Source organism: Chrysemys picta, chromosome 1 (assembly GCF_011386835.1).
Source record: "Chrysemys picta bellii isolate R12L10 chromosome 1, ASM1138683v2, whole genome shotgun sequence".
Taxonomy (NCBI): domain Eukaryota; kingdom Metazoa; phylum Chordata; order Testudines; family Emydidae; genus Chrysemys; species Chrysemys picta.
The window spans coordinates 26,447,574-26,470,009 of record NC_088791.1 but is presented as its reverse complement, the minus strand read 5'-3'; the positions used below and the strand labels follow the sequence as shown (position 1 = coordinate 26,470,009).

General features: G+C 40.2%; 1 protein-coding gene across 2 annotated transcripts in view; it reads left to right on the top strand.

Annotated features, from left to right (window-relative positions):
* RELN (reelin) overlaps nucleotides 1-22,436 on the top strand; it is a 452,511-nt gene that overhangs the window by 337,528 nt on the left and 92,547 nt on the right. For both annotated transcript variants that reach the window (XM_008172472.4, XM_065557727.1), the window contains exons 23-28: nucleotides 2,491-2,628; nucleotides 4,158-4,344; nucleotides 12,001-12,206; nucleotides 16,424-16,595; nucleotides 16,860-17,060; nucleotides 20,481-20,716. In XM_008172472.4, coding sequence (XP_008170694.3) covers nucleotides 2,491-2,628; nucleotides 4,158-4,344; nucleotides 12,001-12,206; nucleotides 16,424-16,595; nucleotides 16,860-17,060; nucleotides 20,481-20,716 — 1,140 coding nt within the window. The remainder of the gene's footprint in view (nucleotides 1-2,490; nucleotides 2,629-4,157; nucleotides 4,345-12,000; nucleotides 12,207-16,423; nucleotides 16,596-16,859; nucleotides 17,061-20,480; nucleotides 20,717-22,436) is intronic.

Genomic DNA, 22,436 nt, shown 5'->3' with positions numbered 1-22,436 from the left:
CATTAAAGGTGAACAGAAGCCTAATTTAGTTGACGGCTTTAAACAAAATTCTAACTATCACTTAAATCAGGGGTGGGCAAACTTTTTGGCCCAAGGGCCACATCTGGGTATGGAAATTGTATGGCGGGCCATGAATGCTTATGAAATTGGGAGTTGGGGTATGGGAGGGGGTGAGGGCTCTGGCTGGGGGTGTGGGCTCTGGGGTGGGGTCAGAAATGAGGAGTTCAGGGTGCAGGAGGGGACTCGGGGCAGGGGGTTGGGGGCAGGGTGGGCAAACTACCCAAGACCTCAGGACCCGATACTCAAAAAATGAACAAAGCAACAAGATTAGACAATTCAAAATTGGGAATTTTAGTACATTCTGGGAGTTTTTGAATTGTCTAGCTTTGTTGCTTTGTTCATTTTTTGAGTATCGGGATACATGCATGCTTAGGCATCTTGATATGTCTGGTTATAGCTCTATCACCTTTAAACATCTTTAAGAAAGTGAGGTCTTCCTATGCAAAAGAAGTTAACCTTTTTGTTCAGTTGTGGGTGGATTTCAGTGGTTCTCACTATTATATATCAAATCAAACTAAAAAGATGTTAAAACAACATTATTGAGCTAGCAAAGTCAAGCACTCAAAAGTTAAGAAATGCCAAAATTAACGATGCCTAAGCAATCTTACTTTAGCTCCCCTACGCATATACATTATGAGGCAGTCTTTAATTAGATAATCACATATTATTTTTCCACAGATGCCCTGCTTCACTCAGTGTTCAAGAAGCACGGTGCTCAATTAATAAGCAGCTATTCAATATTTTGTTTTAGCCTCATTGTTCAATATGTGCCCTCTGTCTTATTTATGGCACACTATTCAGACCCTACTATGAAGACACAGTTGTTAATTTCCTCAGAGACTTTGCTGTGGAGCTCATCAGTATAGTATCCAAGGGCTTCACAAACATTAATTAATTTATTTTCACAAACCCCTCCTTTGAGGTGGTGGGGTATTAGCACCATTTTACAGATTGAGAGCTCAAACACACAGAGATGATGGTAAAATATATCCATTAATTTTGGGTGTCCCATTTGAGATGCCTGGGACCTGACTTTTCAGAGTACTTAGCATCATATAGTACTTTTTATATTCAAGCACAACTCTCTGCTCAGCACTTCTACAAATCAGGCCCAGGGTCTCAGGTCATCACCTACAAAATGAGGAACTCACACTTAGTGACCACCTGGGAAAAGTTTGGTATAGTGATTTGCTTAACATTACACAGGAATTCTTTGGCAGAAGTAGAGGTAGAATCCAATTCTCTAGGACAGTATTCAGCCATGAGACCCTCCTTTCTCTCCCTATAGTCCCCTGCCTCATTCACTCCACATCTACCAGCTTCTGCAACAAATGAGCTAGGGGTCCTGTGAACAACAGCTTGCTTTAACATAATCCTGATTCATCCCCAAGGGAGGTCCATCCTGTGCACTAAATGAGGCAGGGGTCCTGAGGGAAAAATAGTATATGATCATATTGTTAAAGATGATATCATAATGCATCCATGCATACTTAGTTCTGGCATTTCTGCTTTTTAATACTTGGCTTGGCAACCTTAATAACATTCTTTTAACGTTTTTTGTTTTGTTTTGTTTTAACATGGCCAAAGCTATGTATTTTTCTCTAGCCTTGTTTTCAGAAATGGCTGAAGTGGAGAAGTCAAATTACCAGCAGGACAGAAACTACAACAACCACAAAACCTTGGTTAGGGGTGGGGAATGTTACACCTTTAACATATAGCATGAAATTACAGGGTTTGGATTTCATTTGAGTGCCTAGCCAACAATGGGTCATTTAAAAAATATTAAAATAAAAGCAAAAATGTATTATGTAAAACATATATGCCTCTAAAAACTGATTAAAATGTCAAACCAGATAATAAATTCTTGTAATATTGTCTCAACAAAGTGAAACTTTTGTATTCAGTAAAAATGACACAACTGTTAGTGACTGGAAATAACATACAGAAAAATTGTTTTCTAAAATGACTTGTTTTAAATAATACAGTACCCGACAGGCAGTCTTATCATGCAAGGTACAACCTATTAACTCACAAGCTTGACATGTAAAATCTCTTAAATTCAGTCTCCAGCCATTCTTTTCTAGCTTTATGTCTTATCATCCTCACAGAATGCTACTGAATAGAAGTTTGCTCCTCTTCATGAAGTTTTTAAACGTCATATTTCTGTTAAGCATAAAGCGTTTGAAGCACCTCTGTAACAGTCCTCAGAAATGTCATGAATAATTGGATTGTCCCTCATTTTATCCTGCACATAAAGGTGCTTCTATCTAGCAAATTAGTTTATCAAAATCTATCTTCAGTTGTGTCAATCTCTTACAAGTAGAACTGTAGAACTAGTTTATTCTGTATTTCTGCTTTGTTGCATTCTAGCCTCTTGCAGAGAGTTGTGTAAAGCATTATAAATAAAACAATTTTGTTATTAATTTTAAGGTCCAGTGCTACACGTTTCCGTTGGAGTCAGTGCTACTACACAGTCCAAGATGAATGGGCTTTAGACAACATCTACATTGGACAGCAATGTCCAAATATGTGTAATGGACATGGCTGGTGCGACCATGGCGTATGCAGGTATTGCATGTTTGCCAGTTCCTCCAGAAATGGTGACTCTGAATGCTGCTGGGATTTTATGTATTGTGTTATAAGGATGTTAGGGCACCTAGAGCTTTGGAGATGTATCTTTTGATCATTTAAAATCTAAATAAATAAATGAAATAATGTGTTGGTTAAACCATTATGGCCAGAACAAAAGCCAACAGGTGCTCCAGTCCCCAAAAGCAAAGCAGCCATATACCTGGTGGATCCAGGCTGTGGAGAGATCCTTCAGTGGGGTACAGCCATCATAACTGCATCTACTCCAGCATCACCATCCTGTCCCAGGCATAGGGAATATGACCAGGGCACTGCTGTGACCAGCTGATCCCATGTTGTCAGAGTGGACCCCTGGGTGGGTACTATTTGGCAGCCAATATCACACTGAACTGTATTTAGGCTTCTGTGACTTATACCAGGGACTTGGCTAGTGCCTACTGGCCTCAAGATCATCTAGATACCACAGTGACTGGCATGTTTTTAAATAGCTAGAGAGAGAAAAAATATGATGGTATTTTTTAAAAATATAGAGGTCGTGGATATAGAAAAAACATAACCAATTAATGTTTATTCGCATTGTAAAAACATAGAAAAGCGTAGTAGACTAACAAATTTCAAGACCTCTTGGACACTGCAAAGTAGTCAATGTGCTCCACACCGTGGCCAGAACTTTACAGGGACAGCAGGGATACAACTAAGATCCATCTACACCAAAAGCAAATGTCCCTGCCATGTGAGCAGGAGGAAAACCTCTGATAACTATTAATATTCTAGAACCTAAGACACAGAATTGAGCTGTGGTACATGTCCACACAAGATAGGTCATTACAGGAGAGATTTTCTAAGTCACAAATGGAAGTCAGTAACCCAAATGCCATTGACTTTCTCTCCCCATAGTATCATTCATTTACCTTCCATCCCAAAAGATCAGAGTGTTTTGACTATATAAATGCAGATATAACTAACCACTAAAATGTAGCCATCTCAGGGGGGAGAGAGACAGCAACACTATGTAACTGTAAGTGGAGGAGAAGTTTTGATCATGGTCACTAGGACAAGCCCCTGTTCTTAAATATCCCATGAAACTTTTTGTAAGGACAGATTTTTAACAGTTCATGGGCCCTTCTGTGTGTGGCCAACTTGTATATGCTCTAATTCCAGTTTGCTAATACTCCCTCCAAATCAGGGATTGTGCAATACACAGGTCAGAAGATGTGCAGCAGTGTGCAGGCCTGTTTGGAAATTTGGCCGTTAATACCCCTGTGAACAGAATAGCCATTACATTTTTTGTCTCATTGGAAACATCTACCTACATAGTAGCTTCTGTGTATCTGTTTCAGAAGGGCTGAACTGACCATGCCAGGACCTGAACTTGTGATTCCAGGGAGTCTGATTATTTCACAACTAACTTAGAAGGGCTGCTGCATTGCTTTAAAGTAATTGTGGAGAACATCAAGTAGAATATATATGTATCTTTAGGAACATGGTGTCTTTATGCTTCTCTCCAGGTGTGATCCAGGATACCAGGGCACTGAATGTCACCCTGAGACTTCCCTCCCTTCAACTGTAATGTCTGATTTTGAGAACCCAAATAGTTTGAAGACTGAATGGCAGGAAGTTATTGGGGGAGAAATTGTAAAACCTGAACAAGGCTGTGGGGTCATTTCTTCTGGATCATCCCTCTACTTCACCAAGGTACGACCAAGAGTTGGATAAATTAGAAACACTTTACATACATCTTTTAAGTGGAACCTAATGTCATTGTACATCAACAAAGAAGGAGATTGGTGTGTGTGTTAGGAAGAGATACAAGACTAGATGACATGCAGTACCTAAATGCAAAACAGACAAAAATATGGATATGTGTGCAGAACAATGCCAAGTTAGTCTTTTTACAGACAAAAAGGATGGGAATGCAGAAGTTGATTGTTCACCTAAAAAAACCCATGTGTAATGGGAGGAAGTAAAGGATCAGTGATGTACCTGAGAAATTTGCATATTAATCTGCTATTGTTTATAATAGGATTTGTATATATACTGTATTTTCTTTCAAGTAACTTACAACTCCCATTAGTGACTATTCTTTAATTCTTTTTCCTAAGAAAGGGCAGTAGTCTTTCTTTCAGAGGCTAGTTCTTTCCCTAGACCCTCAAGGCATTCAACTTTTTGTGAAGTCAAAGAACTGGAACTGGTGAAAATACAGATATGTTACTCCTCCAGCCTTCTGTAAAATGCCTGGTTAGCTCTTATGAGATACTTTGTTTGCATGACTCAGTTGGCTCACACACAAAAATAACATGAAACAAAGAGAAAATTAGGAAATGTGCAGATCAATAATATATAATCAGATGAAAGCAAAAAGATACTTTTAGAACCAAATTAGGAGAAGTGCTTTGTGGTCACAGATTTACTTTTCTTCTTACATTATCTCGGCTGTAATATCTGATTTTCATTACAGAAAGGAAAACTATACACCTAGTTATGTGGATTCCTTTTACAAGCCTGATCCAACTGCCACTGCAGTCAATAGAAGTTGGATCAGACTCCTAGAGGAATAAATTAATATGTTAAGCTGTGTAATTGTACGTCGTTTATCTCATGTACAAAAATCTATCCCATCAAATAATTTTCAGAACTTCTATATACATGCAAGGGTGCTGGAACAATTTTTATAGGGGGGGTGCTGAGAGCCATTGAACCAAAGTGTAAACCCTGCCTATAATGGAAAACACTTCAAGCCAGGGGGTGTGGCAGCATCCCTAGTACTCCCAATTCCAGCACCTATGTATATGTATACAGCCAAGTCTCCTGGAAATGCAATGCTGTTCTGCAAGTTTCATAACAGACCAATCAGTCTAACTAGCTAATTGTGATAATTGGATTTTTGATATAATTGTCTTCTCTATTAGATGTTCCTCCTTCTGGCTCATTTTCTCAAGCCAAGTTTCTCAAAGTAATTTGCTAAATTAGAATTAACCTGCTATGATCTGGGGTTCTCTTTTATTATTTTTCTTCTTATTTCTGCTTAGGAAGAGTGAAAATCTCATTTAGAAATTCTTGGCTTCTTTCTATTGATCTCTAAGGGTTAGTTTAGCATTTATTTTTTCAGTAGCAGCAGTCTGAGTGCCATAATTGAAGGTGGCTTATTTAATTTGTGTTTAGATGTTCTGTGTTCAATGCACCTCGCTGCCATGGTGATAGATGTTATAATAAATTATTTGTAATCATTGGCTGACATTTGTGTGTTGTTTTCGGAGCACGTACACATGTGTTGCTATTTCTTTGTATTTGTTCAAATAGCCACTTTGTATTTGAACTTCTAATGTTTACTGCCATTATCAGTCTCTCATTTCAGGATTAATTTTGGCTTTGTTCTGCTGAGTCCTGATTTATCTTTTATATCTCATTTTAATCAGTTGTAGGTGTGTTTGCATCACGGTACTCTTTCAATTAGCCCCCTGCATTTCCTTTGTGATTTTGCAAAACTGGAGGCCTGTTTTAATTAACCAAATTCTGTAGCTGATTATTCTATTGGTAGAATGGATTTTGTGTTATATGTTTGAGAAGTACTGCAAACCTATCTGAAATAGTATCTCAGTTCTTCACATGAAGCTTGATTCACCCCGGCTAGTTCAGGGGATGAAGTACATTGCACAAAGACCCTGAGTTATCCAGGACTGGTACACGCTCAGAAGATTGTGTGTTTACATGTCTTCCCCTCTCAGAAGTTCAGCTTGATCAGGACAGCTTTCAATTCCAGCTTAGTTGCTGAAGGAAGTTACCATGGAGGCTCCCAGGGGAATATCAGCCCTGCACTCTGGCCATGCTCCCTCCCTGGCTAGTGTAACCCATTTTTGGTACCATGCTAGCCAGTTTTGGACCCCACAGTAGAGTTGCTGTTGCAATCATCTTACCCCACCACCTTCTCATTCCAGGTAGACTTTCCTCATGCGGGGGCCCCATATTATTTCAGAAAAGCTTATATAACTCAAAGTGAAACAATACCATTGGGTTTTAATTTAATTTCATGAGGCTCAAGGGATTTTTTGCATATTAAAAAAAGTTTTAAACCAATAAAATCTGCAATTGGCTGCAGAATTTCAAGAACTTAATTTGGTTCGTAAATTAATTTACAAAAGATTATAATGCTCTAGACATGTAAAGGGATTGATACTTTGATATACTGCATATACAGTGTATTGTACAGTCTAACTATGGAACTAGATGTATAATATTATGCATGTAATTCCAAAACAAAATGGAAGGATGCAGCAAGTTTTGGGCTAGAATGCTGTAGACATTTGTGTGTTCTGATTTTTCCATGAACTGAAGGAAAGGTTTAAATCCATCTCACTATTTGCTTGTAAAGTGTGGCTGGCGTTTTAAACCCCAACACTGAACCCTTGTCATTTATGTCCAGTTAGATCACATCAGTTGCCTATCATCGGGACTTGAAGTCTGAAGACAATCATAGGGGAAGACATGATAAAAAATTCAAAATTATAAATGTGGTTTGAAACATCTAAACCATCTTTGTAAACTCAACCAAGCTTCCTATTTTTAATGCTACTTTGTACTTGGAAATGGAGGAGAAATCCATGATTCTGTAGAAAATTAAAGAAAACATGAGTGCCCACTACTCTGTTCCACTGAGATCCTAAGTCTTATGTTTGTTTAGTGTACTCTGGAACCCAGAGTTCAACTTTGTTGCTGTTGTGGCAGATCAGTTAATATGATGTTGGGGGGTGGAACAAACAATCCATAAATTCAGGTTCAGAGGGTTGATCCATTTTGTAGCCATAATCCAAAAAACAAAAGACTCTTCACAGCGAGAGCCTTGTCTTGATGGATCTGGTTCCGTGCTTACTCCAACCCAGTGAGACAGTGACTCCCGTAACACTCTTTTTTATAAAAAAGTTTTTAACCCAAACTGAGCTCAGCTCTCTTCCCTCCTGGCTGAATTCTTTGGTGAAGGCAAATCCCTCGGGGGAAATGGTAGGAGTTTTGGTACTTACTTCAGTTGAAACCTATTGAAGATTCACTGCTCCAGGAACGGGCTTTAATCACCTCCCTTCCAACTGTTGGGCAGTCAATACATCAGGTTACAGCTCTCAGTAAAGTTTATTCAGGTGCTTACCATAATGTCAGTGACTCTTACTGCCAAAATATGCCAAGTTACGGCTATTTTTAGAGCACAAAAAAGGTGAAATCAGTGTTCTCTCTCCACCTGCACAGATATTCTTGGGTGATGGTTTTTCCTATCACCATCTTACCTATAGTAATGTATGGCAGTGCAGGATTGGTCAATCCTTGAGCCTGATATCAGGTGATGAGCTCAACTTCATCTCCTTTTTGCTTCTCTAAATCTTCCTCTAAGATTTTTGTTCTTTTCTGATAATTCCTTGTAGTTTCTCCATTATCCTTCCCCCAGTCCAACCCCATTTCCTCTCTAGGTCTCTAGTTCAGTTTCCCTGTGTATCTCTGGACCTGTAATTCTGCTCTTCAAGTATCTTCATTTCCATAAACATGACTGAGACATATTAGAAATCCCTCCATATCTTATAGCACATAATTACAGTAGCACCAAATCCATCCCCAATGCACATCTTTACTAGATTGGCTGAGCTCTTGAAATTGCCTTGGAAGCTAGGGGCCAAAGACTCCGCCCATCACACCATAGGGCAGCCATGAAGCCACTCCGTGGCTGATAGTCCAGCATCATGGCTGGAGTAGCCTCCATGCAGAATGCAAAGTGTTGATAAATGCAAAGTAATGCACACTGGAAAACATAATCCCAACTATACATATAAAATGATGGGATCTAAATTAGCTGTTACCATCAAGAAAGAGATCTTGGAGTCACTGTGGATAGTTATCTGAAAATATCCATTCAATATACAGCAGCAGTCAAGAAAGCTAACACAATGTTAGGAACCATTAGGAAAGGGATAGATAATAAGACAGAAAATATCATGGTGCCACTATACAAATCCATGGTACGCCCACACCTTAAATACTGGGTGCAATTCTGTTCACCACTTCTCGAAAAAAGATATATTAGAATTGGAAAAGGTACAGAAAAGGGCAGCAAAAATAATTATGATATGGAACAGCTACTGTATGAGGAGAGATTTAAAAGACTGGGATTTTTCAGCTTGGAAAAGAGATGACTAAGTGAGGATATGATAGAGGTCTACAGAAACGTGACTGGTGTGGAGAAAGTGAATAAGGAAGTATTATTTACTCCTTCACATAACACAAAAACCAGGGGTCACCCAAGGAAATTAATAGGCAGCAGGTTTAAAACAAAAGGAAGTACTTCTTCACACAGTGCAGTCAACCTGTAGAACTCATTGCCAGGGGATGTTGTGAAAGTGAAAACTATAGTGGGGTTCAAAAGAGAACTAGATAAGTTCCTGGAGGATAGGTTGATGAATAGCTATTAGCCAAGATGGTCAGGGATACAACCCCTTGCTCTGGGTGTCCCGAGCCTCTGATTGCCAGAGGCTGGGAGTGAACAACAGGGGATAGATCACTCAATGATTGCTAGTTCTGTTTATTCCCTCTGAAGCATCTGGCATTGGCCACTGTTAGAAGACAGGATACTGGGCTAGATGGACCATTGGTCTGACCCAGTATGGCCCCTTTTATGTGCTTAAACCACCTCTATAGAGGGGGAAGTTTGGTGGACCTACATAGTGTCAAAGCCACTGGTCTCACCCTCAAATCCTTGCTGCACAGAGGGGTGTTTTGGGGGTAGGACCCTACAACTCCTGCTCCCATCCCAGCACAACAGTACTGCACTGGTTCTGTTGCAGGCATGGCCCTCCATATAAAAGAGGGGTCATGTATTCAGAGTGGAAATACACTACTCTATAAAACCATTGTTGAACTTGATTCTGCACTCCCCTAAGTTGATAACAAGGCAGACAATGATCACTTAAATAGTTCAATGTAGAGAAAGATGGTAAGTGTCCTTTGCTGGTACTCAAAGATACAGATAGCAAAACAGACTTCTAAATACTACCAGACCAGTTCTGCTTTCTGCTGGCATAAATCCAGAGTAATTCATCATCAAACATACATAGTCTAATAAGGCTCATTGTGCCAACCAGAGTAATCATGATTGATGGCATCACACCAGAAGTCATGTAGTGAAGTTCCCAGATCTGGCTCAATCCTGCAAATCCAGGAAACTCGGGGGCAGTCTGTGAAGAGTGCCTGGTCTGGTCAGGATGTCATGTCCACCTCTTTGTACGTCAATGGAAAGTTTGAGAGCATGATGTACTGGGCTGGTTTTGTCCATCCTGGTGAAATGGCTGAAGAGCATGTAGTGCTGCTTTTGAATATAATGAGCAGATAAAGGAAGGCCACATCCTTGGGAGATGGTGACATTTTGCATGTAGTCAAACCACTTTATGCTCAGGATTTGGCTCTGACAGTGATTTCACAGAGTAATTCCACTGACTTGAAATGAGCAAACCCTGATCTACACCAGTGTAACTGTGAGCAGAACATATACGTATGTTCAAGTGAAACATACTTACATGAGAATTGAAGGTAAAATGCCTCTCTTTTATCCCGTTGCAAGAGTCGACTTTATCCATTTTAGTGAATGCTACCAGGAACTGTCCCCATAAGGAGGTAATAGGAAGCAGAGATATCAAACATACTGATTCTAAAGTGTAGAGGAGGACTTGTAATTTGACTCTGCTACTCTGATCATTGGATCCTTGATAGTTGCCATGATGATGATGATGATGATTTAGGTAGCTGGGTGCCTCAGAAAAATGTGAAGCCTTCAATTCAGATTCTTTTAAAAGATTAGGCTTGCATGGAGGAAAATGAATGAAAAACAATAGGGGAGAGGATCGGATGGCTATGGCTATGCTGAATGCTGTGAATGTGAAAAAGTTTGTGAGTATGAGGTGAACGTATGCATCCGTGGTAAGAAAGTATCTTGGACCATGGAAACAACCCAGAAGAAAGAAGATATTTCATGGATAGGTGAAAAAGAGAGTGAATGAGACAAGTATTCAGTCAGTGCTGCTCTGTGAGAGTAGATCCTGGACAAAAATGGTCCTAGGTTTTTTTTAAGATGCAATATGGAAGGAAAATGCAGGAAATCAACAAGGATACTATGATAGGGTGTTAGTGTGTGCCAGCCCAGACCCTCGCATCCCTTTAAAGTCTGTGGGAATTGACAATGGGTGAAGGGGGTCATTCACTGCTGGTGCTGCCTGGTGACTGGATGTTGCATAGCAGCTCTTTCCCCTCTGCCTGCTACTGATGGCCACATGGCCTCTATGGTGCCCAGCCTCTTCCTATGACTTGGCCCTCCAGCCAGGTCACTTTAAAATCAGTCCTCTTCTGGGGTAGTCCACGAACAAAAAGCAAAGGGAATTAATGCAAATAAACTAAGTTCATAGGAAATGGAGGGTAATGATTTCCGCTTAGGGTGCATCAAAATCTAGGCCACCCTTCCCTCAGGGCGGGGCCTTCATGGAGTGGTCATCTGAGAGGCTCCTGCCTTCAGTCAGCCCTTTCCTCGGGAGCTAAGGGCCTTTCTTCTCTGGTCTGCCAACAAAGGAGATGCTCTGCTACCCTTTTAAGCTCCTCCTCCAACATTTGCATGTCTTGCAGATGGGGGAGGAGGGGTGGAGTTACCTGAGCCCAGAGCAGCTCCTTAACCCTTTATTGTCCAGTGCGGGGTTTGTATATCCCATCACACAGTGCTAAACAATTTGCAGGATCTAGCCCTCAGACAAAGTGATAGTACAAGATTTGACTGGGAAAATAAGATGTTAAGGGCCAGGTTTTCAAAACACTTTAGTGCAGTTCCATATGTGTCACAATGGCAGTTGCTAGGTGCTGGACACTTGAAAATCTGGCCCTAAACGGTTCAGGGTATACAGGGTCTGTTCCCTCCTGGCTCCCTTGAGGGTGCAAGACACCAGAAACCATAGGGAGGAACACAGAAGAGAGAGGGTCATTTTCAAAATTTACAAATGTGTGTTTAAAGCCTTGCATGCCTAGTGCTAAATAAATAATTAAAAAAACCATGGAATGCTGGGTTTATGATGATAAAAGTGTGTGCAGGATAGAAGTAGTGATACAGTCAAAAGTGATTACAGTGTAAAGAATGGCCAAAGTAGGGACTGTGTCTTAAAGCCCGATAAGGGGAGAATCACACTTGCACAAAATGGAACTCCTTTGCATTGCAGTATATTGTACATAATTTTCCATATACAACTGTGTTTGACATTTAGACATTTTCAGTAAAAGTGTCTTAGTGTGATGATTAACAATCTGAGTACATTAATTTTTTTCTCATATGCCTCTGTACTACAGGATGGAAAAAGGCAATTGGTGAGCTGGGATTTGGACACCACCTGGGCAGATTTCGTCCAGTTTTACATTCAGATAGGTGGGGAGAGCTCTTCATGCAATAAACCAGACAACAGAGAGGAAGGTGTGCTTTTGCAGTACAGCAACAATGGAGGTATCAATTGGCACCTACTAGCAGAAATGTACTTCTCTGACTTCAGCAAACCTAGGTAAGGTATGGGGTCAAACTAAAGCCATATCATATCAGACTTTTAAAAAAATCTATCTCTGTTTATTAAAAGTCAAAACAAAAACATTGCAAGGCATAATGCTTAAAATCTATTACAAGGAAACTCTTCCAGGCTTCAGTAGTAAAGTACTATGACTAGGAATGGAAAAAATCTAATAAAGCTGGACCTTAAAGAAAAACTGTAGTGAAAAAGTTAAGTGTCCAGTTAGTCAATCCAATGTGCAACATGACCAAATCACTAATGTATACATATACAAAATTAACAGGAAAATATAGAACTTGCCCAAAATGAGGTGCAGAAATTTGTTGTTTCCTTTTATCTCTGGTTTCCAAAATTAGGAAATGCCAGAATTAAGGTTGCTTTAATTGCATCTATCTATCTTAGGTACTTTTATGGCTTCTATTACCATAAAAAATCTTCACAGTCTTTAATGTATTTAGTTTCACAACACCCTTGATGTGGTAGGAAAATACAATTATCCCATTTCTACAGATGGGAAACTGAGGCACAGAAGAACTGAGGGTAAAATTTTCAAAAGGCCCTAAGTAACTTAGGACCAGAACTGGTCAAGAATTTTTTGTCAGAATCATTTTCCCATGGAAAATGCCCTTTTTGCAAAATTGAAAATTTCCATGGGAAAATTTTAATTTTACTGAAAATTTTTCATTTTCCATAGAAAATGTCAAAATGACAGCTCCTCAGCTGCCCGCCTGGAAGGCTCTTATCAAAGCCTTCCAGAAGGACTGTGAGGCTGAGTGCCATGACTGCCTCTCTCGCTCCGAGAGATGGTGGTGAGAGGCGGAAAGGCTGAGTGCTTCATGTGTTCTGCTTCTTTGGCTATGGAGCTGGAGAGCAGCTGACCACCCTGGCTTGTCTGCCACTCCGGCAGCTTGGCTGGAAGGCTTTTGTCAATTTCACTACAGTGAAAACAAGAGCAATCAAAGTGGGCAACAAGGAAGCTAAAAATTCCCATGAAAAATGTCACCATTTTGACTTTTTGTCATGATTCAGGTGAAAATATTTTTTAAAAATGCAAAATTTTGCATGGGAAGGGATTTCCATTTCCCAGCCAGCAGTGCTTAGGTTTCAGGTTCTGGAGGGGAATGTGCTCTAGTAGTTACATGCACTTCTGCCCCTGTATTTTCTCCTCCATCCCATCTGTCCCCTTCTGGCCCAGTCACCTCCTGCTCCTATCACCCTCTGCTCCAGTCTCCCACCCTCATTCTGTCCCTGTCCCGAGGGCCGGCTCTGGCTTTTTTGCCGCCCCAAGCAAAAAAAAAAATAAATTCCAGGGGGGGCCGGAGTGGCGAAGCAAAAAAAAAAAAAACACCTGCGGGACGGCTGGAGCAGCAAAGCACACACACACACACACACACACACAAAACACCTGCAGGGTGGCCAGAGCGGCACGCACACACACCCACACAAAAAAAACACCTGCGGGCAAAGCACACACACAGACACACACAAAAAACACCTGCGGGGTGGCCGGAGCAGCAAAGCAGGAAGAAAAAAAAAACCCACGGGGCGGCTGGAGCAGCAAAGCACGCACACACACACACAGACACACACACACAAAACACCTGTGGGGTGGCCGGAGCGGAAAAGGACACACACATACACAAAAACCACCTGTGGGGTGGCCGGAGCGGCAAAGCACACACACACATAAAAGAAACACCTGCAGGGTGGCCAGAGCGGCAAAGAACACACACACACATACACACACAAAAAAAACACCTGCGGGGTGTCTGGAGCGGCAAAGCAGGAAGAAAAAAAAAACCCCACAGGGTGGCCGGAACAGCAAAGCACACACACACAAAACACCTGCGGGGTGGCCAGAGCGGCAAAGCACACACACACACACACACACACACACACGTACAAAACACCTGCTGGGCGGCTGGAGCGGCACGCACACACACACACACACACAAAAAAAACACCTGCGGGCAAAGCACACACACACACACACACAAAACACCTGTGGGGTGGCCGGAGCAGCAAAGTAGGAAGAAAAAAAAAAACGCTGGGCGGCCAGAGTGGCAAAGCACACACACACACACACACGTACAAAACACCTGCGGGGCGGCTGGAGCGGCAAAGCAGGAAGAAAAAAAATAAAACCCCACGGGGTGGCTGGAGCAGCAAAGCAGGAAGAAAAGGGAAAAAACCCCGCGGGGCGGCCGGAGCGGCAAAGCAAAGCAAAAAAACAAAAAAAAACCTGCAGGGCGGCCAGAGCCAGGGTGCAGGGGGACTCCCTGTGCTGCAGATGTGCAGCGGAGTGCGCACCTGGTCTAGCAGGGAGTGGGAGGGGAAGGGAGCGTGGGGGAGAGAGAAAAGGGGGGCGGCCAGGGCTTCAGCGGGGCGCCCGCCACACAGCCCCTCCCACCGCACCGCCTGCTGGGAGGGCTCTGCGCCGCTCCGGTTGGCTGGGCGGGAAGGACGCGGGCTGCCCTGCTGAGTTTGCTGCAGGGCGCTCCCCTCCTCTGCGCCGCCGCCCCCTACAGGGCGGCCGGAGCAGCAAACCAAAAAGAAGAAGAAAAAAAAGGGCGTCCAGAATGCTGCCCCTTGGAATCTGCTGCCCCAAGCACGAGCTTGCTCGGCTGGAGCCAGCCCTGCCTGTCCCCTACCCCCTGAACCTTTCTATTCAAGTCAGGTTGCTTCTTGCTTCTTCTCCATGCTTCCTGGGCAACAGCAAAGGGAGCACTGAGTCTCACCATTGTCAGGTCTGGTGCCACAGCAGCCCATAGCAGGCAGGAGGAGCAGTTGCAGGGAAAGCTTGGTTGGCATGTGCACGGTGCAGAGTGAATGTACACAGAATTTAGCTGCCAGCCTCTACTGAGCATATTTGAATGGTGATTTTCAAAGTGTTATAAGTCAGCAAAATTTAGTTGGATTTTCAAACATCCCTCTGATTCTTGGCTTCTCTGGCTTGTTGCCAAATTTCAAGTTTCTGCTCCAAAGCATGGAGGTGCTTGAGCTGCTCATCGAAATAGTTATAAGGATATTTAACATATGCGAAAATGTATTTCCCTAAACTCATTCTCAGAAATGTCTGAACCATTTTCGCTGAAATTTTCCCCAAAATGTTCAGTTTGAGGCAGTCACCCAGCATGGAAAATTTCAGTCTGAATGGTTAAAGTTTAGCAAAGTTATATGCACCTGAAAATTGGGTCTTATAATGGAAAATGCCGGGCATCCTTAACTATAGGCATCACAACCAGCTCTACCTGAAATGTTACAAATAGTTAATATGGAAGAATAGATTAAATGCCATTTATATCAGTAAGTAACTCTGATAACCCTATTTAGGTCACATGACATCAAGTATTATTGTTGTATTACTTATTGTATTGACATTTATACCTGCTATCACCATAGAAGTTAGGGGCTTACTAATAAAAAAAAAAACACAATAAATTACAGAACACACACAGTGGGTAATGTGTGGGAGGATTTCCTGAGTTGCCTAAAGAGAGACCATTAAAACTTATGTATTTCTAATTTAGATTACAATTAATGTGTTAAAAATAACTCACAACATAGGAGCCATTCCTTTAATATGTGCTAAACAGAGAACATTTGAAAATCCTGTTGTATTCAATGAAGAACCAGCCAAAATGTGTATCCTAATTAATTAGTTCAAAGTATGACATTGTTTGGACTAAAATAGTCTCTGTTTACACATAAGACATAGTTCTAATATGTCCAAGTCAATGGTACTGAATGAAGTTTATTCAAGTAGGACATAAAATAACTCTTTGTGTTACTGTTATTCTTATTCCTATACTTATCAGAAAGATACTTGCCCTAAGGATGTCACCAAAAAGGGAATGCCTAATTTGCTGGAATCGTCTTCTGATATTGCTATGGAGAATTATTATGAAACAGAGTCCTGCTTTCAATGATAGCTTTCTAGATTAATGTTATTTATTGTTTTTATTACAGTAGCTTCTTACAAGCCCTTCTGAAATCAAGGCCCCATTGTGCTAGGCAAGACAGACAAAGGATGTATCATTATCCCCATTTTACAGATCGGGAGCTGATTTCCAAGGATTTGGAAGATTTCTAAGGCTTCCCACCTGTAAAACAGATTTTACCTTTTCTGGCCTCCACCCTCTGTTCTACAGTATTTCATATGTCTCTTTAAGAACTGAGTGTTTATATAGTTCTGCTAAAATCTTGTCTTTTAGATTTGTCTATCTTGAGCTTCCTGCTGCTGCAAAGACTCCTTGTACTAGATTCCGCTGGTGGCAGCCAGTATTTTCGGGGGAAGGCTATGACCAGTGGGCCATTGATGATATCATCATTTTGTCAGAAAAGCAGAAGCAGATCATTCCTGTCATTAACCCAACATTACCACAGGTAATAAGCAATGTCAGTAAATAGGTACCTTAATGAGTTTTCTTTGAATTTACTGACTGCTTTTAAAGAAAACTGAAGTATTTGCAGGTATATCCTTGTCTGTCTAGGTATTTGTATCACCCTTATCATAATAGATGTGGAGCACCTAATCCTGGTGCTAAGTGATTTACACGCGTAACTCCCCGTTCATCGAGATAGAAAAGAGTGTTTGAAAGTTTCTTCATTGTGTGGTGGGATGTTTGATGTCTCTTTCATTTCTGCCAGAACTTTTATGAGAAACCAGCATTTGATTACCCTATGAACCAGCTCAGTGTGTGGCTGATGTTGGCTAATGAAGGGATGACCAAAAATGAAAGTTTCTGCTCTGCCACTCCCTCAGCAATGATATTTGGTAAATCAGATGGAGATCGATTTGCTGTGACTCGGGATTTAACACTGAAACCTGGATATGTCCTGCAGTTCAAGGTATTCTTTTCTTTCAGATCTCTCCAGTTCAGGTTGAGGTGTCGAGCATTGATCCTGCAACCCTTTCTCATGTAAATATTTCTTACTCACCCAAGCAATCATAGTGATCTTAACAGGACTGCTCATATGAATAAGAACTACTTGTGAGATTAAAGGTGGAAAAACATCCTTCCCATTTCTGCCTGTGTAAAAGATGCAAAGGACATAAATACATTGTCGTACTCTATTAACTAAGACCCTGCTTTCTGAAAGAAAAAGATAACAACCATAGAACAGGAAAGCTTTGTTTGTTTCACCAAAATAAATTTTAAAAACGTGTTATATTTTTAATAAGCCTCTGAAGTGTCATTATATTCCATTCAGTATCAGGAAATGCTACTGCAATGGGGTGTGGGGTGTGGAGAGAGATTGTATCCCATTTGGGACCCAGTGACTACAAAGCTTCCATGTGGCATGAGTACATTTTTTTATACTTGAAAGTATTTAAGAATTTACAAGCTGTTCTATACACCAATGTGGATTTTTTAAATAATTAACTTTTATTGTGGCAGTGAATATAGGCTCCAATTAGCATTCTCTTCTTTAAAGGGCTTACAAAATTTTCTTTGCTGTGACAATACATCAGAATATAAACTCAAAAGGAAGTGAATTTGCTTTGACAAGCTGTTGTTTCTGAACCCTAATCAAAATTTTATTGAGTTTATAATGAAATCCCATTGGTGAATTCTGGGGGTCGGTTGCAATGCAATTTTAATGAGCTAGCCACAAATACATGGTCCTTACATAATTGGTGGATACAGATACTGAATAATTTACAAACAGAATTATTAAAGAGATCAGATGTTTACAGGCAGCTTTTCAATATAATTCCCACAGTTATATAAATATAGGCTGACCAGATAGCAAGCGTGAGAAATCGGGATAGGGGGTGGGAGGTAATAGGAGACTATATAAGAAAAAGCCCCAAATATTGGGACTGTCCCTATAAAATCGGGACATCTGGTCACCCTATATAAATAGGAAGTTGGCTAGAGTAAGGGAATTTGTAGAATAATCTCATTCCATTTAGAAGTTATGATGATAAAATACTATACCATCTGAGGACTACAGTACATTACATAAATCAGTGTTCATTGTGTTGTGCCTAAGACAGTTTTGCAAAACAAAAAACACTTAACTATGTAAATACCATTTCACCAGAAAAATATGCTAATCACATTTTGACACTTTTTCTACTTGAGTGACAAAATCATCATTCTGTAGGTGTTATACTCAGCAGGGATCCAAGCATGATGTATAGTCTAAATAAAGCAGACATTATTTAAAATGCTTTCCATTCTTGAAACTTTTAGCAAAGTAACAAACTAACAAACAAAAAAGTATCTATTGAAGCAATAATAACTCTTTCCTTTGTGTGTATTGATTAGGGTCTCAAGTTAGGACAGTACTTGAGCAGGTGTTTAAGTCTCTCTCTGGTCAGGAATCCACTTAAGCGGGTGATTAACTTCAACCTGCTTATGTTCCATTGCCATTCTTAACTTTAATCATATGTTTAAGTGCTTTCCTGAATCAGGTCCTAAATGTTGTGTTTTACACAGTATTAAAATTAACCATAGAAGTTATTCATGCTCTTTTTGTTATAAGGGAAATAGAGACAGTAATAATTACAGTCTGGATATGGTATGTATTACTACCTGCTTGCCAGTAGATTGTCAGATATTTACAGTGGAGTATTAAATGTAAGATGAGCACTCCATCATAGACTTTGCTTAGATTGGGCACGGTGATTTTAACTGTCTGTGATCACTTGCAATCCAAAAGTTATTGATATATAGGTAAAACTGTACATCTTCCCCCCATGCTTAATAATTATACATCCTTGTGAAATAGTTGAATGATTTCTGCTTAGCATAATTCAACCTCTTTTTCTTTTTGGATTTAGTATTTCTTGCTCCAGCAAAAATTAGAAACCTATTCTCTCCATTTGCCATCACCTATGAATGGTCGGGGTAGAATTGGTGAGATAATGAAACATCTTATTTGGGCATAATTCCCTTATTGCATAAGCATATAGAATATAATAGAGAACCATATCCCTTCTATAGAATTCTATACAGGATGGTTCACAAATCTACAGAAGGGATAGCATTTTCTGTTTTGTAGACTCTAGAGTAATTTCTACAGGACCTTATTAATGTTATCCCTGTTACATTTTATAGGACTTTTCTATATGGCCTTATTTGATAAAAATGGCAAAATTTCACAGAATTTTTCTTGCAATGAATAATTTAACTAGCTATAGCTAGGAACTCCTCTTCTTGATAACTCCTTTGTTGCGAAAGGGTGTTCTGCTCCATCACTGGCATGTTCTAGAGGTCTCCTGCCCTCCACTTATTATTTTGGAAGGAGAGGTGAGATTCATACACCTTCCTTCCTATCCCTGACTGACCTTCAGAATGAAATTCCTCTCCATTAGTTCCCCAACATCCCCATTGCCAATGTATTGCCCAGACTTTACAAAGGAGGTACTTCATAAAACAAGGAGTGTTCTTTGTAACTGAGGTGCCTGGAGAACTTGTTTCCATTGTGAATACCAGTGTAGGGGATAATTTTGCCTAGTAAACCCAAGCATAGTCACATTTATCATAATTTGTCATAAATGTTTTGGCATTGTTTTACAAATATTTCATAGTAATGTAGAATTTCTACAGGTCAATAATAAAAGCTAATATCAGTTTTTCAAATATTACACTTGTAATAATTTGAAAACTGAAAGTGGTAGTTGACGTTTGTCTAATGTACGTTCTTATTTCTGAGAGCTGGTGGTACTGTTTGAATTTAATCAAGCTGCCTATATATTGGGGACTAGTCCTGTACCTCTTGCTCACATACATAATCCAGCTGGAATCAATGGACTAAATTGTGGTATGTGGCCAAATCCCTAAGCATTGGGTTGTATTTGGAATGTTGGGACGGATTGTGTCTCAGGGGACACAAATCCTCCTGGTGCAGGTGTAATGTGCAGGCTGCATTTTGCTTTCATTTATGAAGAGAGGAATAGAACACAAGCAACAGAATACTAGTCCAATAATAGTTGGGGTCTGTGTCCTTTATTGCAGAAATACAAGTACAGTGTTATACCTAATATGTTTTATGTGCATAAAATCCACTTTCAAGCATCACATTTTATGTGCCCAGCAACCTCAACAAAGATGCAGCAAAGATTTTTATTGGGGAATGCCTCAGGTATGAAATAGAGACCATTATGTTTTGGGATCTGTCTTTGGGTTTCCATATTTGATAGGAACTCTGCCTCACAAATTTTAAAATTACAGATTAGGTGCAGCTGATAACCAAAGACAAAACTGCAGGTCTCTACACCTCATCAACTCTACTCTGCTTTTATCATATTTCTTACAGCTGAACATCGGTTGCACTAATCAGTACAGTAGTTCTGCTCCAGTTCTCCTTCAATATTCCCATGATGCTGGTCTGTTCTGGTCACTTGTGAAAGAGGGCTGTTATCCTGCATCTCCTGGAATCAAAGGATGTGAAGGAAGTTCCCGGGAGCTGAGTGAGCCATCCATGTATTACACAGGAGACTTTGAGGAGTGGACAAGAATTACTATTATCATTCCAAGATCTCTTGCAGCCAGGTACTGTAGGTCTTTAATTCTGTGAATTATATTATGCAGTAGAACCTCAGAGTTATGAACACCTCGGGAACGGAGGTTGTCGTAACTCTGAAATGTTCGTAACTGAACAAAATGTTATGGTTGTTCTTTCAAAAGTTTACAACCCCACATTGATTTAATACAGCTTTGAAACTTTACTATGCAGAAGAAAAATGCTGCTTTTAACCATCTTAAGGTAAATGAAACGAACACAGAAAGAGTTTTCTTACCTTTGTCAAATCTTTTTTTTAAACATTCCCTTTATTTTTTTAGTAGTTTACATTTAACACAGTACTGTACAGTATTTGCTTTTGGTGGGGGGAAGTTGGGTCTCTGCTGCCTGATTGTGTACTTCCAGTTCCAAATAAGGTATGTGGTTGAAGAGAGGAATAGAACACAAGCAACAGAATACTAGTCCAATAATAGTTGGGGTCTGTGTCCTTTATTGCAGAAATACAAGTACAGTGTTATACCTAATATGTTGTATTGTATGTTGTAACTCTGGTGTTTATAACTGAGGTTCTACTGTACATGTGAATTTGATTTCTGTACTTTGAGCCAATACTACATGATCCAGAAAGAATATATTCATTTCTCATACAAAACAGGGAAAAGCTTTTCATTTTAAAGGTGTCAGAACAGTCTATAAAATTAAATTACAAGGCAACAGGCAACAATAATAAAAATCGCATTTTAATTTGACATAAATCTTTTCATAATAGTGCTACTTTTCTTAACGCTTATCAGTTAGGTCAGCAACACCAGCAAGAGAGTGATAGGTCATATGAATCAAATAAGCTGTCTCAACAGGATTACTTTTGCAAACAGTTGCTACTGGATGACGAAAAAAACGGAAGGGTATTTGAGCAGCTATGTAATGTGTCATGTCATCGGATAATGATAAACATTATAAAGACTCCACTATGGAGTAGTGCCAATCAGTCAAATTGTATTCATAGCCAGAAAACCCCAAAACAAAAGAGGTAACTTTATCAGATGGCTTTAAGTCTAAGTTATAGTCCATTGCAAATGCAGGTGAAAAATCAGTGCTCTTAGATTTTTCAGTAGTTCCCATCAGTCACACTACCCACATAGAAACTTGATGAGTGGTCTATATAAATGAGAAAACCTCAAAGGTTTAGAAAGATTCTAACAAGCCCCAAAAGAGAGAGCCTTGTCTGAATCCTACTTGAACTTATTTAAATTTTCTCATTTCCATTTCCAGCCTTCCCACATCCTCAAATAAAAACTCTGAAGTCTGGCATACCCCTAGTTCTCCACATAGAAATATCCCTCCTGCTTCTCTCCAAAGCTACCATGCAATTATACACCTGTCTGTCCATATACCACCCACCGATTGAGATCATCTGCTCTCTTGTCTAACTCTCTCTCAGTGCAGCCATGCTATTGCTATCTGCAGTTTTCTGCCCTGTCAGACTGCCAGTCACTCCTTATGCTTCTTCCACTGCAAAGATTTTCCGTATATGGCATGTCATGTAGCAGAGGGAGTCTGTGTCTTTACTGTGAGGAGTTGAATTATCAGTGTGTACCGTAACAAGTTTTTTCAGTAATTAGCCAAGAAAACCAGGTGCCAAGTCACACAAATCTGACACTAGCTGATTTGATTTACCCAAAACAAGCAGTACAGAATCAATAGCAGCAATCTGTTTGGCATTATGTTCAGTAGCATGATCAGAAAAAA